Source organism: Tuber melanosporum, assembly GCF_000151645.1.
Source record: "Tuber melanosporum whole genome shotgun sequence assembly, scaffold_168, strain Mel28".
Lineage (NCBI taxonomy): Eukaryota > Fungi > Ascomycota > Pezizomycetes > Pezizales > Tuberaceae > Tuber > Tuber melanosporum.
In genome coordinates, this window is record NW_003298828.1 from 181886 (window position 1) to 195231 (window position 13346).

At 49.7% G+C, this 13346-nt stretch overlaps 5 protein-coding genes; 4 read left to right on the top strand and 1 right to left on the bottom strand.

Annotated features, from left to right (window-relative positions):
- Positions 1-1452: 1452 nt before the first annotated feature.
- Positions 1453-3374, top strand: GSTUM_00003371001 (uncharacterized protein). XM_002836969.2 has 3 exons: positions 1453-1854; positions 1912-2653; positions 2711-3374. Exons 1-3 carry the CDS (start codon positions 1797-1799, stop codon positions 2829-2831), a joined length of 921 nt encoding a protein of 306 aa, XP_002837015.1. The 5' UTR covers positions 1453-1796; the 3' UTR covers positions 2832-3374.
- A 653-nt stretch (positions 3375-4027) lies between these two features.
- On the top strand, positions 4028-5158 carry GSTUM_00003372001 (uncharacterized protein). XM_002836970.2 has 3 exons: positions 4028-4514; positions 4574-4643; positions 4689-5158. Exons 1-3 carry the CDS (start codon positions 4478-4480, stop codon positions 5128-5130), a joined length of 549 nt encoding a protein of 182 aa, XP_002837016.1. The 5' UTR covers positions 4028-4477; the 3' UTR covers positions 5131-5158.
- A 511-nt stretch (positions 5159-5669) lies between these two features.
- On the top strand, positions 5670-7786 carry GSTUM_00003373001 (uncharacterized protein). XM_002836971.2 has 7 exons: positions 5670-6000; positions 6077-6212; positions 6266-6314; positions 6368-6678; positions 6737-6832; positions 6889-7301; positions 7367-7786. The coding sequence occupies exons 1-7, from the start codon at positions 5924-5926 to the stop codon at positions 7434-7436; spliced, it is 1152 nt and encodes a 383-aa protein (XP_002837017.1). The 5' UTR covers positions 5670-5923; the 3' UTR covers positions 7437-7786.
- A 98-nt stretch (positions 7787-7884) lies between these two features.
- Positions 7885-9113, bottom strand: GSTUM_00003374001 (uncharacterized protein). XM_002836972.2 has 5 exons: positions 9050-9113; positions 8943-8980; positions 8858-8885; positions 8047-8802; positions 7885-7984 (listed from the first exon to the last, which is right to left on the bottom strand). The coding sequence occupies exons 1-5, from the start codon at positions 9057-9059 to the stop codon at positions 7959-7961; spliced, it is 858 nt and encodes a 285-aa protein (XP_002837018.1). The 5' UTR covers positions 9060-9113; the 3' UTR covers positions 7885-7958.
- A 592-nt stretch (positions 9114-9705) lies between these two features.
- The window catches only part of GSTUM_00003375001 (uncharacterized protein), a 4372-nt gene continuing 731 nt past the window's right edge, over positions 9706-13346 (top strand). The window contains exons 1-10 of the mRNA XM_002836973.2: positions 9706-10006; positions 10120-10232; positions 10306-10410; positions 10491-10586; positions 10645-10796; positions 10846-11477; positions 12742-12805; positions 12870-12921; positions 13001-13064; positions 13112-13338. Of these exons, the coding sequence (XP_002837019.1) occupies positions 9838-10006; positions 10120-10232; positions 10306-10410; positions 10491-10586; positions 10645-10796; positions 10846-11477; positions 12742-12805; positions 12870-12921; positions 13001-13064; positions 13112-13338 (1674 nt within the window). The 5' untranslated portion in view covers positions 9706-9837.

Genomic DNA, 13346 nt, shown 5'->3' on the forward strand with positions numbered 1-13346 from the left:
TCTTTCTCTCACGGGTACAGATGTGACGATCGAATCAGGAGATTTACATGGTGCAGTAAGCTATGCGTGTCTCCCCGTTGGGGGTTTGTTGTTCGCAAAGAACCCGAGAGGGGGAGGGAGGAAAGGCGGGGCGGGGCGGGGCGGGGGGGTGGGTACGGTAGACTGCAAGGGTTGCTCCCTTGATCTTCAGGATGACAACGTCATAGCCCGTGCTCTTTGAAAAAAAAAAAAAAAAGAGAGAGAGAATAACAACCGCAGACAGCCGAACGGGAGGAAGGCCCCTTGGGTGGACGATAACAAGTTAGGTTGAGAGAGAGAGAGGTACTCGTATGATAGTCTAGGCTAAATTTACATACGAGTATCCATACCAGTAGACTAGAGTCTTCAAGACTCGAGTGGAAGCAAGATAGCAAGCATTGCGATTCAATGATTTGACCGAGACCTGATTTGTGGGGGGATTGCCCTGGCGAGACATGCAGATACGGTAAGTGCGGTGGATACTAGAGATAGATTGTAGGGGATAGAGATGGCGTATCGTGCTGGGGCATCGTTCAGCGGTCAAGCAAGGCGGAAGTAATATCACATCTTTCTCAGCTAACAGTAGCTACGAGTATGATACTAGGTATCGATTACAAGCAACTAATAAAGAACCCCTCTATCCAGCTCTTTACGAAGGTGAGCACAGCACCACACACTTTTACTCATACTTCAGGGGGAGCTCTTTTCCCACTCCTACAGATAATTTCTGTAGTGTTATTGGTTCTTCCAATGGCTGCCGGCTGCTAGAGCTACGGGCGATTGTCTTATCAACTGGCTAACGCCCTACCCCGTGAAGGCTGGGGAAGGACAGGAGGGAGCACCAGTTACGATATTTGCACTTCTACAAGTGCTCGAGCACAGTGCTTTACTCGAGTACAGTACAGTACTGTACAGTACGATGGGTCTGAGACAAGCCGTCCATCTTGCTTGGATGCTGGTAGCTAGTTTCCTTATTTTTTATTATTCACGTCTCACGAGAAATCCTTAGCTACCAAGTGTTAGCGCTCATGATTTAGCATTCCCTAAGTTGCTACCGATATCTAGCTGCTATCATAGCTTGTTCCTTGCATCGTTGTTTGCCCTATCCTCGAATGATAACCCGACAAGACCACCAAGACCAACGAAAGGGGAGGAACAAGAAAAAATCTAGAGAATTATCACTGTAACGAATAATTATAAAAATAAAAATAAAAATTCCCCCAACACCCAACCCACCAGCAAAGAAGTGTAAGGGACCATGAGCAGATGAGGAGATAATTTATATCTGGTCGTTTGTCGCAGCGGTTGTGTCAGGTCAGGTCACTCACGATCGTCCGTTCGGGCATCGATTATGGTGCAGGTTGGGCTTCGACTGGAAAACAGTATATATTGTCCGGCCCCTGCCCCCCCTCTCACATTCTCGTTAGAGGAAAAAATCTTGGTTCGGAACTTTCACTTTTCTCCTCCTCCTAAACCTACTCCTCCTTTCTCGCCTACATACCCCAACTCCTCCCGAAACCTCTTCACCTAAGTACTATAGCCTCTCCCCCGCTACATTTACCTTTCTCTTCACCTCCGTCACAACCATCGTACCACCACCGCTATCCTCACCGCTGCTTGCCCAAACAACCCCGCCTATTGACACCAAACCCACACCCCGACAGCCCCTTACCCCGCCAAATAAAAGTTTCTACACGGACTCGAGGAGTTACTAGCTCTGGCTACTTAATCCCCTCGCATTTCCCCCCGGAATCTTCAAGTAACCGCCAATCATGAACATGTCGCAGTCCCATTCTCCCCCAACCCTGGAGGGCCCAGGAAACAAGCGACCAAGAGGTAAAATTAGTGCATTTCAATCTCCTCACTCACACGACCGTTGACAATCCCGGATAGGTATTCTTAAGAATTCCGCTTCTTACCATCGTTCCCCCACCGACAAAGAGGCCACGGCAGCCATTCCACTCTCGCCTTCATCCGAGAACATCCCCGCCTCCGTCCCCATGGAGGCCTCACTTTCCGAGAAGGACATTACCCTGCAGAATACCCTCCAGAATGCCGGTCGTCGTCGCTCATCCTCTAACCAGGCCGGACGCCCAGCTTCCCGTCGTCAATCCTCGGTTCACGAGCTTGACGAGCAAGCTTCACCACGTCTCAAGTGGGACGAGGCCAACTTGTACTTGACCGAGCAGCAGAAATCCAGCACTATGAAAATCACCGAACCAAAGACCCCTTATGCTAAGCGCTACAACCCTTTGGAGGACGAAGCTGAGTTGAGGATTCTTGATGCTGAGGATTTAGTGGTCGACGAACTTGACGCTATGCAGGCCGAGGCGGGAGAGGGGCCTAGCTCCATGCCTAAACGGAAAAAGAAGGAATACGCTATGCCCGACGAGGATATTCCCGGATTGGAACTCGGCGAGCCTGAGGAGGCCGTTCCCGAGAACTCACTGAAGGCCAGGGAGAGCCATTCGCCAAAGCAGGTGGTTGTCAAAGACGACTACATTGGTGACCATCATCACCGCCATGGCGACGATGACGAGGGGTTGGATACTCCTGAGGAAGAGGAGAAGCATAGGAAGTTCCAGGAAATGAGGCGCAGGCACTATGAGATGAAGGAGGTCGCCAATCTTCTCGGGTGAGTTTCCTTTCTCAGCCAGCGAGGTTTGAACTGTACCAACCAACCCACACACAGACATCCGGAAGAACTCGATGAGGAAGACGATGATGGGGACGTTCAGCTCGGAGATGCTCCAAATGGCGTCCCCCATGCCCCCATGGTCCCCGTCGGTCTCGCGAACGGTACCAGCGTCTAGCCAATTCCACCCTCACCAAATTTGTAGAAATTACTTCGAAGTCATCGTTAGGATCGGATTGTGGTGTTTCGATTAAACCAAGTCATTCACACTGAGAAACAGGATCACTGTCCGGCATGGGGAAATGAGCTTCTAATTTCTGCCTCTTTCCGATCCTCGTTTCTTTCATTGTGTCTTCATATTAAACGCTTGCTGGTCCATGGCCATTTCAAGCAACCTTTTTCTCCTTCAGTGTGTATTTTTTATGGCCTCCCTCTCAGTTAGCTTCAACCCTTATTCTTCCCTATCCCATCTCCTTTGCCAAATGGTTACTATCCAGAGGGTCTTGAATGGGGAATTTCTTGTACCATGTCATGATTCGCAATTGAAAGCAAAAAAAAAAAAACCTCCCCTCAGTCTTTCATTCAGTCAGGTTATTTCATTGCAGAAGAGGAAGGAGGATAGGAGACTTGATACCGGATGGGATGTATTTAATTGATTGGTCACTTCTTCCGTGAAGAAGCAAGTTGCCTAATTTGATTATGGTATGTTCATGAATAGTCACTCGAAATTTAGATCCGAGCCGCACATGCAACAATTTTTCTTTCTTTTGTGAATTATGGACCGGGAACCGCACAAGTCTCTTGCTGGAACCGGCACCGTGCGGCACCGTGGTCTGACCCAGAAGCCTTAACAATCAACCGACTCCCAACAGTGCTAAACACGTCTCAATTCCTCTCACGACAACAGTTCCCCCCTGACATCACGGCATACCGTGCCCGCACTTCAATTAAAACAAACGATAGGAGCCCCCGGGTTGGAAACGATTTTAGTATTGACTGGAGTTTCGTCAACATTTACATTATAGCCGAACGCACAGAAGAAACGCTGTACACGAGTAGTATTCACCATGTATCTGTCTGTCCGTCTATCAATCACCCATACCATGCCGGTGGCCACCTCGTAGGGTGCTTTTTTTTTTTTTTTTTTCCTAATCACCGTGGGGAAATTCCATTGTGTAAAAGATCTTCGCTCGTTGGAATAGTAATAATAACCATAGTCTATCCCCACGCTTCATCTCTTGTCTGTTGTCCTTCGTTGCCCTACTTCTTTCTCCAAAGAGCACGTGCACATGGTACTGTATGTAATGAGTGTATGTACCCCATTCATGAAACGCAGACAATCATCTATCCGACCAGCTGCGCGATTAAATGGGTCTTCTCTTTCCTTGTAAGAACGGTTAACCAATTCTAACACCTGGCAGAACGCCTGGATAGGCGAAGAGGTCTTTAGGTACCATTACAATCCGTGGAGGAATTGTTAGGTGCATGATACTTTAGCCAAAGTTCTATGAGGAGGAGAGAAAAAAAAGGGAAGGAAAAGAGATTTGTGGCTTGTAATACTTATATACGGTAATGGTTTGTGGGATGTGCCAAGATTTGCACTCGACGCGCGGGTGCAGGGCATGAGGGCCATTGAGGGCCATTGAGGAGATGAGTCAGCGAGGAGCTTCCCTCGGCTAAACGAATTCGCTGAAGACCGGATGCCGTATCGAACCTTCCCGGGCTCTTGGACCGACCGACGAACCAACAACCATTTTTCTTTTGGTCTTGCCTTACTCACTTGCTCCGAGCGAACAGACATTCACCACTTCTTTATGCGATAGTATGCTTTCAAGAGCCGTGGTTAGATCTGTTTCGAAGGGTATTTACCCTCCGTTTCTGACCAGAACATGATTGCTAATGAGTTTCTTTCACATGCAGGACAAAATCCCGTTCCCCCAAGATTCACTCTGGCAAGGGCCTACCCGGTGGCCAGCACTACACGGAGCAGGTACGCTACTTGCCATCCCCTCCCTATCAACCTAACAAACCCCAGATATACCGCAAGCACCTCAAAACTCAGCAACGACGATGCCCAATCCATCCTCAACGCCCAGCGCAAACTCCGCCCTATATCCCCACACCTAACAATCTACCAACCGCAAATCACCTCCTTGATGTCCGGTGCGAACCGCATCACCGGCGCCATCCTCTCGACCTCAGCCTACGCGTTCGCAATCGGCTACCTCGTTGCGCCGACTCTCGGCCTGCACCTGGAGTCCCAGACTATCGCTGAGGCGTTCGGTGCCATGCCCGATGCTACAAAGATTGGGATCAAGGGGGTACTGGCTTTGCCGTTTACTTATCATGCGTGGAATGGGGTTAGGCATTTGATTTGGGATACGGGCAAATTGCTGGATATAAAGGGTGTGTACACGGGGGGCTATGTAGTTCTGGGATTGACGTGTTTAAGTACGATTTATTTGGCGTTTTCCTAGAGTTAATTCAGTGGGATTGATTACCAAATTTGCTTAAGTGAGATGGCGTCTTGGGGGGCCCTTATTCTTGAATTACTTGGTGCATTGGTGGGGTTTGAGTTGCTGGTGAATTGTGGGGTGCATAATATGCGGGGTGTGAGATGCCATGACTTGAACATTGACGATATGTACCTTCCATAACCGGTGACCCAAGTAAATTAGACTACTGCGAAATATGATACTATATAGTGTATCATACCACGATATGGGAAGTTAAGGTGTTGGTGAAAAATGGCAAGTGATGGTTTTCCCATTACACCTGGTCGAGGAATTCCTCTTACATAGAATGAACGCTTTAGAATGCACTTTATTCCAATTCCACGCGCACACAGAGGAGTGGTAGCCGTGCAATTCCGGGTCCACAAGAGGATTGTATGGTGGTCTGCTCGCCAGCCCCAGTCCAAGCGTTACAGGTGAAGCTTGAACCCTTTCGCTACCTCTTGGCACAAACACGCCAAATCTAATTTCAGGGGTTTTCCCACCATACCATTGCCAGTCTCCTTTTCCAATCTGCAAAGACTCTCCCTACTTCTCAACCCTTCTCTCTTTCTCCTCCAGGCCCGTTTTGACCAGAACTGCACGCACACAGCAACTAGCCAGTGCATATCCTTCTCCTTAGCCTCTATCACCACCCCCCGTCACTCTTCCAACTATCTTTATTCATCAATCCTACTTTGGTGTTTGTTGACTTTTTGTCGCAACAAAAAAAGCCTCCCCTTTACACCTATAGTTCCAGATTAAAGCTACCTTCACAATGCCTAACGGACACGTTGACAACGCGATAGGTATCGCCAATTTGCCAAACCAGAGGCACAAGATCGTGGCCAAAAGGTTCGTATTTTGTTCCTTTGTGCCTATGCAAGCTTTGTCAATTGGCCGGAAGCTAATTAGCCCCCTTGTGCTACAGAGGCGCTGCTTTCACTATAATGGTTGTTGGAGAGAGTGGTCTCGGAAAAACCACTTTCGTGAACACATTGTTTAGTACTACTATAAAAAACTATGCTGAGCACCGCCTCCGTCACAAGAAGCAGATGGACAAGACTGTATGAGCAATCGCGTTCGACATCGAGCTATCAGGTACTAATACTACCCGCAGGTCGAGATTGCGATTACCAAAGCTGAGCTCGAGGAGAAGTTCTTCAAAGGTTTGCCCTATAACGATCCGAGTCTGGTACGAGTTGCTAATCTTTTAAACCAGTCCGCCTTACTGTCATCGATACACCTGGTTTCGGAGACTATGTCAACAACCGCGATTCGTGGATGCCCATCATTGAGTTCTTGGATGACCAGCATGAATCCTACATGCTTCAGGAGCAACAGCCCCGTCGTACCGATAAGATTGATCTTCGTGTTCATGCTTGTCTTTACTTCATCAGGCCTACCGGTCACACCTTGAAGCCCCTGGATATCGAGGTTATGAAGAGGCTGTCTTCGCGTGTCAACTTGATACCGGTCGTTGCCAAGGCTGATACACTCTCCCCTGCCGACCTAACTACCTTCAAGCAGAGGGTAATTGCGCCAAATTTCCGATATTGGAGCTCAGAGGGGTTGCTAATGCTCAGTATAGATCCGAGCCGTCATCCAGGCGCAGGGTATCAAAATTTACCAGCCACCAATTGAGGAGGATGATGAGGCTGCTGCGCTCCATGCCCGTAGCTTGATGGTAAGCCCCCTATCTGGAGAATTATCCACAATAGCCTTCTAATTACTACCCACCAGGCTGCTATGCCATTCGCTGTCATTGGAAGTGAGAAGGACGTAAAGACTGCCGATGGCCGCGTTGTTAAGGGTCGCCAATACTCATGGGGTGTCGCTGAAGTTGAGAATGAAGACCATTGCGATTTCAAGAAGCTACGCAGCATTCTTATTCGTACCCACATGCTCGACTTGATTCACACAACTGAGGAGCAACACTATGAGGCGTACCGTGCACAGCAGATGGAGACCCGCAAGATGGGAGAGGCTCGCCCCCGGAAGTTGGATAACCCCAAGTTCAAGGAGGAGGAAGAGAACCTCAGGAAACGATTCACTGAGCAAGTCAAGAAGGAGGAGGCTAGGTTTAGACAATGGGAGCAGAAGCTCATTTCAGAACGCGACCGCCTTAACAAGGATCTGGAGAGCACACATGCAGCGTATGTTTTCTCCCTGATGAAACTACTACCTCTAGCTCACGCACTAATGATATTACGAACCGTAGTATTAAGCAACTGGAAATGGAGTTGGAGGGTATGCAGGGTGGTGTTGCTAGAAGCCATGGCAGGCGTTAAAGTGTTGTGCCTTATTTAGATAAGCAGTGAGGACCGAGAGCGAAACGGCGTGTCAAAAGTCTGTTTCAAGATGGGGATAATTTTATCACCGGACAATAATCATTGTTTATCATACCTACAACATCTCTCCTACGTTATACGATATTAGCTCCTTGTTCTCTGATCGGTGGAATCCCACTTCCTTTGTATCCTTTTCACTTTGGCCTCAACTTCTTTTTTCTTTTTTCTTCCATCTCTTCAACCTTAGCTTCCAACCACCTTATCCATTTGTAGTTCTCCCAATTTCCAGGGCTCTCTCTCTCTATATATCTCTCTTTAACAATGACACTCCACCTTTTCTTACCACCTCTACGATGTCCTGTCCGTTACTACTACTCCTTCTCTTTTGGATCAAAATAATACTGTGGGTTTAGCTCATCTATCTATGGTATAATGGGATCTTTGACGAGGAAACAAAATGTGGATTAACGTAGTAGAAATCGAAGTGCAACTGAGCTCGCACCAAACGCCGTAATTGACGTATTACTCCCCCCAGACGACGACGGTACCTGAAATATCCCAGTTAGCCCGCAAGAACATATATACGCATTTCCGGGGAGCAGATTCTTACCATCAGTCCCGCTGCTAACCATCTGCTTTTTCCCTCCGGGATTATAGGCAACACAAGTCACAACCTTCCCTTCATGCCCCTTCAACCTCTCCACCACCTTCCCCTCCAGCAAATCATAGACCCAAATCCACCCATCCTCACTCCCAGTGATCACGTACTTCTCCCCCTCACCAAAACAACTTCTAATCCTAAAATCCCCATTAACATGTCCGCGATAGCACTGCAGCATCCCCCCATTAACCTTATCCATCAACCGAATCCCACCATCAAGCGCACCCACAAGCAAGGCATTCCCATCGGCCGTGACACCAACACTAGTAACAGGCCAGCCAATCAAGTCCACAAAGCACCTCCCCATACGAACATCATAATTCCTAACCCTGCCATCCACACTGCCCACCAACACCTCACAGCCCTTTACATAAACACTCGTAACGCTATCCTTGGCATCCTCAAGCACCTGTACCGCCTTCCGCGACTGCGACTTCAAGTCCCAAAGCCGGACCGTGGCGTCGTACGAACCGGATATCAGCACGCTCGCGTCGTCGTTGTGGGTTACGGCGTTTATGCGCGAGAAGTGGCCTTCGAAGCGTCGGAGGGTCTTTGCAGTTGCAACGTCCCAGTGGAAGACGAGTTTATCACCGCCGGCAGAGGCGAAAGTGCTGTTGTCTGGAGAGATGCTGAGGGAGAGGACTTCGTAGCCGTGTGAGGTGTAGGATTGGAGGGGGGTGGCGGTTGTGGGGTTTGTGAGGGTGACTTGAGAGAGGGGGGAGGGTCAGCTGGGGGGAAGAGGGGGGAAGAGGGGGGGTACTTTTCCGGTCCGAGCCGCCGGTTAGGATCTGCGGGTTTGGTCAGTGAATTGTGGATTAAAGGTGGGGGGTTATTGGAAGAGGTACGTATTGTCCGATTCCGGAGCTATAGCTCACACAATGCACTGGTCCTGGTATCATTAGCTGGGGGATTCGGGGGCTTGGGACTGTGGCATAAAGGAAGGGGAGGGTACTTGCCAACATGGTTGGTTAGAACTGCGGTCTGGCGCGTTGGGAAGACCATCTGGTGTCGTGCGGTTGTGGTTACGGAGGCACGTGGGAGGTAACTTGGGTTAGTTGATTTACAGTAAAAGCTTCAGGTTGGTGGCGAGTGGAGGTCATCGGGTGTCACTCGGGTCTTAGTTTTTTTCCCCCTAGGTTAGAGGGAGAGCACTAGGGAAGGTATGTTGAGCTACGAGTGGGGAATGCTCAGGCGGTGTTGGCTTTTGATGGGCCTTTGAGGTTTGTTCCTACTCCATCGTAAACGACGAGACTTTTGGTGCTCGACTAAATAGTCTACTCTAGTACCATAACTCATGAGGCACCTGCTTAATAGTTATGTTCGGAAAAACGATAATCCGGAAAGGTTCGCAAATACAGTAAATTACCCGACCAGGTTAATTTCGAGGAATTGGTGGATAGCAGTATTAGAGAAATGTCACAATGCAATACAGATGGCAATGGAATCCATCACAATGCCCCATAATTAGCATTCAAACCGCAGGTACGAGCACCATCACAAAACTTGGAGCCGCAACTTCGCCTCAACAGCTGGGCACCGCGATAAGGTATGTACCTTACAACCTATTATCAACTAAACTCCAACTCTACCTCCTCAACCCCGGTCCATCTCAGCCCTAATAGAACCATAATTTCTTATATCATACCCTCTCTCTTGCGCTATTCTAATATCATATCATATTATACTAGTAATTTCTAGGTTAAAGCCCTACTAAAAAATCCTCATCGCCAGTTGCACCCTATGGCTCGCTACGAAGACAGAGACCGAGATGGCGGAACCTACAACCACGACCCTTCCGCAGGCAGCGGTGGCGGCGGTGGAGGAGGAGGAGGCTATGACAAACGCGGCGGCGGCGGCGGAGGAGGAGAACGAGATGGTCCATACAATAGAGGCAGACCTCTTCACAGAAGTATACCTATCCCCACCTCAATCAATCGATCAATCGATCAACCCTCCCCCTTTCCTTCTCCTTCTCGAATACAATGGGGAAGATTCGGAGCACCCGTTCTTACATCCATAAAGGACCCGTCACAGATTACGGTGCTTCAGTTGGAAAATGGATGATGAAGCGGCGGATGAACTGGCGCGGCCAGAGCATTGACTTTTTGAGGCCGGCGCCGGGGTTTATTGTTGATGTTTGTATACTTCGCCTTGCTTCGCGTGTGGCTATTGGGATGGAGGGAAAGTTGCTGATTGTGTTGATTATAGTTGTTACCACCTGCAGCGTATTTGGAGAATCCAGCGAGCTCATTGCCGACAAAGCATATTCATGCTTCTTTGAATAAGATTAAACACCCGATCAATGTTGTCAAGGTCTGTTTTTTGGGGCCCTTTCCCGGCGGATTGGTGGGAGGGGTGGAAGAGGATGGTACTGACTGGATGGGGTTGTATAGTGGACACCTGAAGGCAGGAGGCTTCTTACTGGGTCTAGCAGTGGGGAGTTTACCTTATGGAATGGAATGGGCTTCAATTTTGAAACTATCATGCAGGTGTGTTGGTGCTGTAGCTAGTACTTTGCGAGAAGGTGTGGCTAAGGTTTGGGCGCAGGCTCATGATTGTGCTATTCGTGTTTGCCAATACTCGCATAGTGGCGATTGGTTGCTTTCGGGAGATCAGGATGGGACAGTCAAGTATTGGCAGCCGAATTTCAATAATGTTAAAGTACTTGATGCGCATAAAGAGCCTATCCGTGATTTATCGTGGGTTTTATCGCCCCAATTTTCCCGATATAAAGCTAACGGGTTATAGGTTCTCTCCTACCGACGCAAAGTTCGTTACTGCATCCGACGACGGCACGCTCAAGATCTGGAACTTCAATGAGGGAGTCGAGGAGCGTGCTCTCACTGGTCACGGTTGGGACGTAAAGTCGGTGGATTGGCATCCAACCAAGGGGTTGATAGTATCTGGTTCGAAGGATCATTTGGTGAAACTTTGGGATCCTCGCACCTCCCGCTGCCTGACTACGCTACACGGCCACAAAAATACCATCTCAAAGTCTCTATTCCAACCTACTCGTGGCGATCTGCTGGCGACTTGTGCAAGGGACCAAACGTGTCGAATCTTCGACCTTCGTGCAATGAAGGATTTTTGCGTGCTTCGTGGTCATGAAAAAGATATCTCAACGCTGGCTTGGCACCCTATCCATCCGGCATTGATCTCGACGGGAGGTTCGGATGGAGCTCTTAACCACTACCTCCTTGACGAGAGCCCGCAGGGTGTCAACGCATCCCATACATCTTCAACAATCATCCACCCCGCAGCGTCAATTCCATTCGCACATGAGTATGCGATTTGGAGCATGGAATACCACCCACTCGGCCACATCCTCTGCTCCGGATCTAACGATAGGATAACCCGTTTCTGGACCCGTCCTCGCCCTGGTGAGCTCGACGGTTTCCGTGACAGGCATCATATCGGAGATGAAGCCGCCGCGGCAATGGGAACTTACGACCGTCGTGGACGAAGAAACAGGCAGGAAGAGGAGGAGGAGGAGCAGGACGAGGCAGACGCGCTAGTGGATCAGAAGATGCCACTGCCAGGTCAGCAATCACAAGGCATTCCCGGATTTCCTAACATGCCGAATATGCCTGGTTTAGTCCCGCCCCTACCCATGGGTGGGGCAGTTCCAGGACTCGGAGATCTATCATCAACTCTTGCCGGCCTCTTCAACACGGGTAAACTCCCGCCGCCGCCCCCCCCCCCTCCGCATCTTCAGGGTGGCCCTGGGGGAGGTGGCCCACCACCACCACCTCTCCCTGTTGTCGGTGGTGCTATTCCTGCGGGATTCATCCCTCCACCCCCACCGAATTTTGGTATTCCCGTAATGGGCGGGGCACCAGCAGGTGGTATTCCTGGTATTCCAGGGTTGGGGGGTGGAGGTATGCCTACTGCTGCGCAATTGCTGGCCGTGAACGAGGATCACCAGGGTGGGAGGAACAGAGCACCGCTACCGAGCCAAAAGGAGAGTTTGCGGGAGGCACAGGGGTTTCGCAGTGGCCCTGGGGGCAGTAATAGGAGGTAGATGGTTCTTTATTTGTTCGTTTGTAGCGATTGTACTATAGTGGAAATGTTGATAAGTGGGGTTGGGAATGGGGGGGCTGTAAGATACCAGGGTATTTGTTTTATGGAGGGTTTGTGAAACTTATGGATGTTATCATGCGCCTTTATCGTGAGATGGCAGACTTTGTGCTGCTATGATACCATATTCTGTGATAAGTGATTTTTTGTGATTGTGTCTCGAGGAAATGCTTCCATTACAGTGCTAGAATATTTTGACAGCCGAATTGGAACCGAAGTTGGGGTTTATTGAGCTCATTGTGTAGACTGCCTGGTCCCGGTCAACTGGATTGCTAGTAGACTATCTACCCTCTCACACCGTTCCCTTCCACAATCTTTCCCTCGCATCCCATTTAGGACTCCCACAAGCCGGGTGACCTCGGGGCCACATCATCATCATACCACAAAGTTACCCTCCCGCCAAGACAGCCAGTTCCCTCACCAGGTTGACGGCCAAGCAACTATCATGCGTTGACAGGAGCAATCCTCAGCCACCCGCGTTACCCATTAGTTACCCCATATCGAAAGCACACACGCACACACGCACACAATAACACCCAAATCATCACGACGTCCAACGCTCCTAAGCCATGATGTCGGAGATCAATGAAATGAACCCTATATACGCGCCGTTCTTCGGCATGGCTGGAGTGTAATGCCCCTGATCCTGAACGGACGAGAGGGGAAGAAGGATAACTAATACGAAGAGTGGGCAGAGCATCAGCGATGATATTCTCAAGCATGGGCGCCGCCTACGGTACCGCTAAGGTTCGCATCCTTCAGAACCCACCCAACAGGCGCAAGCGCGAAACGAAACGAAACGAAAGAGCTAACGTGCGTGAAAAAGGCCGGCATCGCAATATCTGGCATCGGAACATTCAAGTCAGAGCTCATCATGAAGTCTCTAATAAGTACGTCACCTTCCCACCACCTCCTCCTCCTCTGACAATTTCCCAAGGCGTCATCATGTCCGGGATAATAGCGGTATACGGCCTCGTAATCGCCGTCCTGATAGCTGGAGACCTGGGTCGCAAGGAATCTTCCTACTCGCTGTTCTCGGGGATCGTGCACTTGGCTGCTGGGTTGAGTGTTGGGCTGACCGGCCTGGCTGCCGGGTATGCCATTGGCCTTGTTGGGAATGCTCCTGTACCTGACCTGGGGTCTCCACAATTAAGCGCCAGAGACGTAAGCGG

Excerpts from the sequence above, each read along its gene's own strand:
- GSTUM_00003371001 (XM_002836969.2), top strand. The coding sequence starts at position 1,797 with ATGTCGCAGTCCCATTCTCCCCCAACCCTGGAGGGCCCAGGAAACAAG. Across the intron at positions 1,855-1,911 it reads AGGAAACAAGCGACCAAGAG|GTATTCTTAAGAATTCCGCT; the intron begins GTAAAATTAGTG and ends AATCCCGGATAG. Across the intron at positions 2,654-2,710 it reads GAGGTCGCCAATCTTCTCGG|ACATCCGGAAGAACTCGATG; the intron begins GTGAGTTTCCTT and ends ACCCACACACAG.
- GSTUM_00003372001 (XM_002836970.2), top strand. The coding sequence starts at position 4,478 with ATGCTTTCAAGAGCCGTGGTTAGATCTGTTTCGAAGG. Across the intron at positions 4,515-4,573 it reads GGTTAGATCTGTTTCGAAGG|GACAAAATCCCGTTCCCCCA; the intron begins GTATTTACCCTC and ends TTTCACATGCAG. Across the intron at positions 4,644-4,688 it reads GCCAGCACTACACGGAGCAG|ATATACCGCAAGCACCTCAA; the intron begins GTACGCTACTTG and ends AACAAACCCCAG.
- GSTUM_00003373001 (XM_002836971.2), top strand. The coding sequence starts at position 5,924 with ATGCCTAACGGACACGTTGACAACGCGATAGGTATCGCCAATTTGCCA. Across the intron at positions 6,833-6,888 it reads TCCATGCCCGTAGCTTGATG|GCTGCTATGCCATTCGCTGT; the intron begins GTAAGCCCCCTA and ends ACTACCCACCAG. Across the intron at positions 7,302-7,366 it reads CTGGAGAGCACACATGCAGC|TATTAAGCAACTGGAAATGG; the intron begins GTATGTTTTCTC and ends TACGAACCGTAG.
- GSTUM_00003374001 (XM_002836972.2), bottom strand. Across the intron at positions 8,886-8,942 it reads GCTCCGGAATCGGACAATAC|ATCCTAACCGGCGGCTCGGA; the intron begins GTACCTCTTCCA and ends CCAAACCCGCAG. Across the intron at positions 7,985-8,046 it reads GGTTAGCAGCGGGACTGATG|GTACCGTCGTCGTCTGGGGG; the intron begins GTAAGAATCTGC and ends GGGATATTTCAG.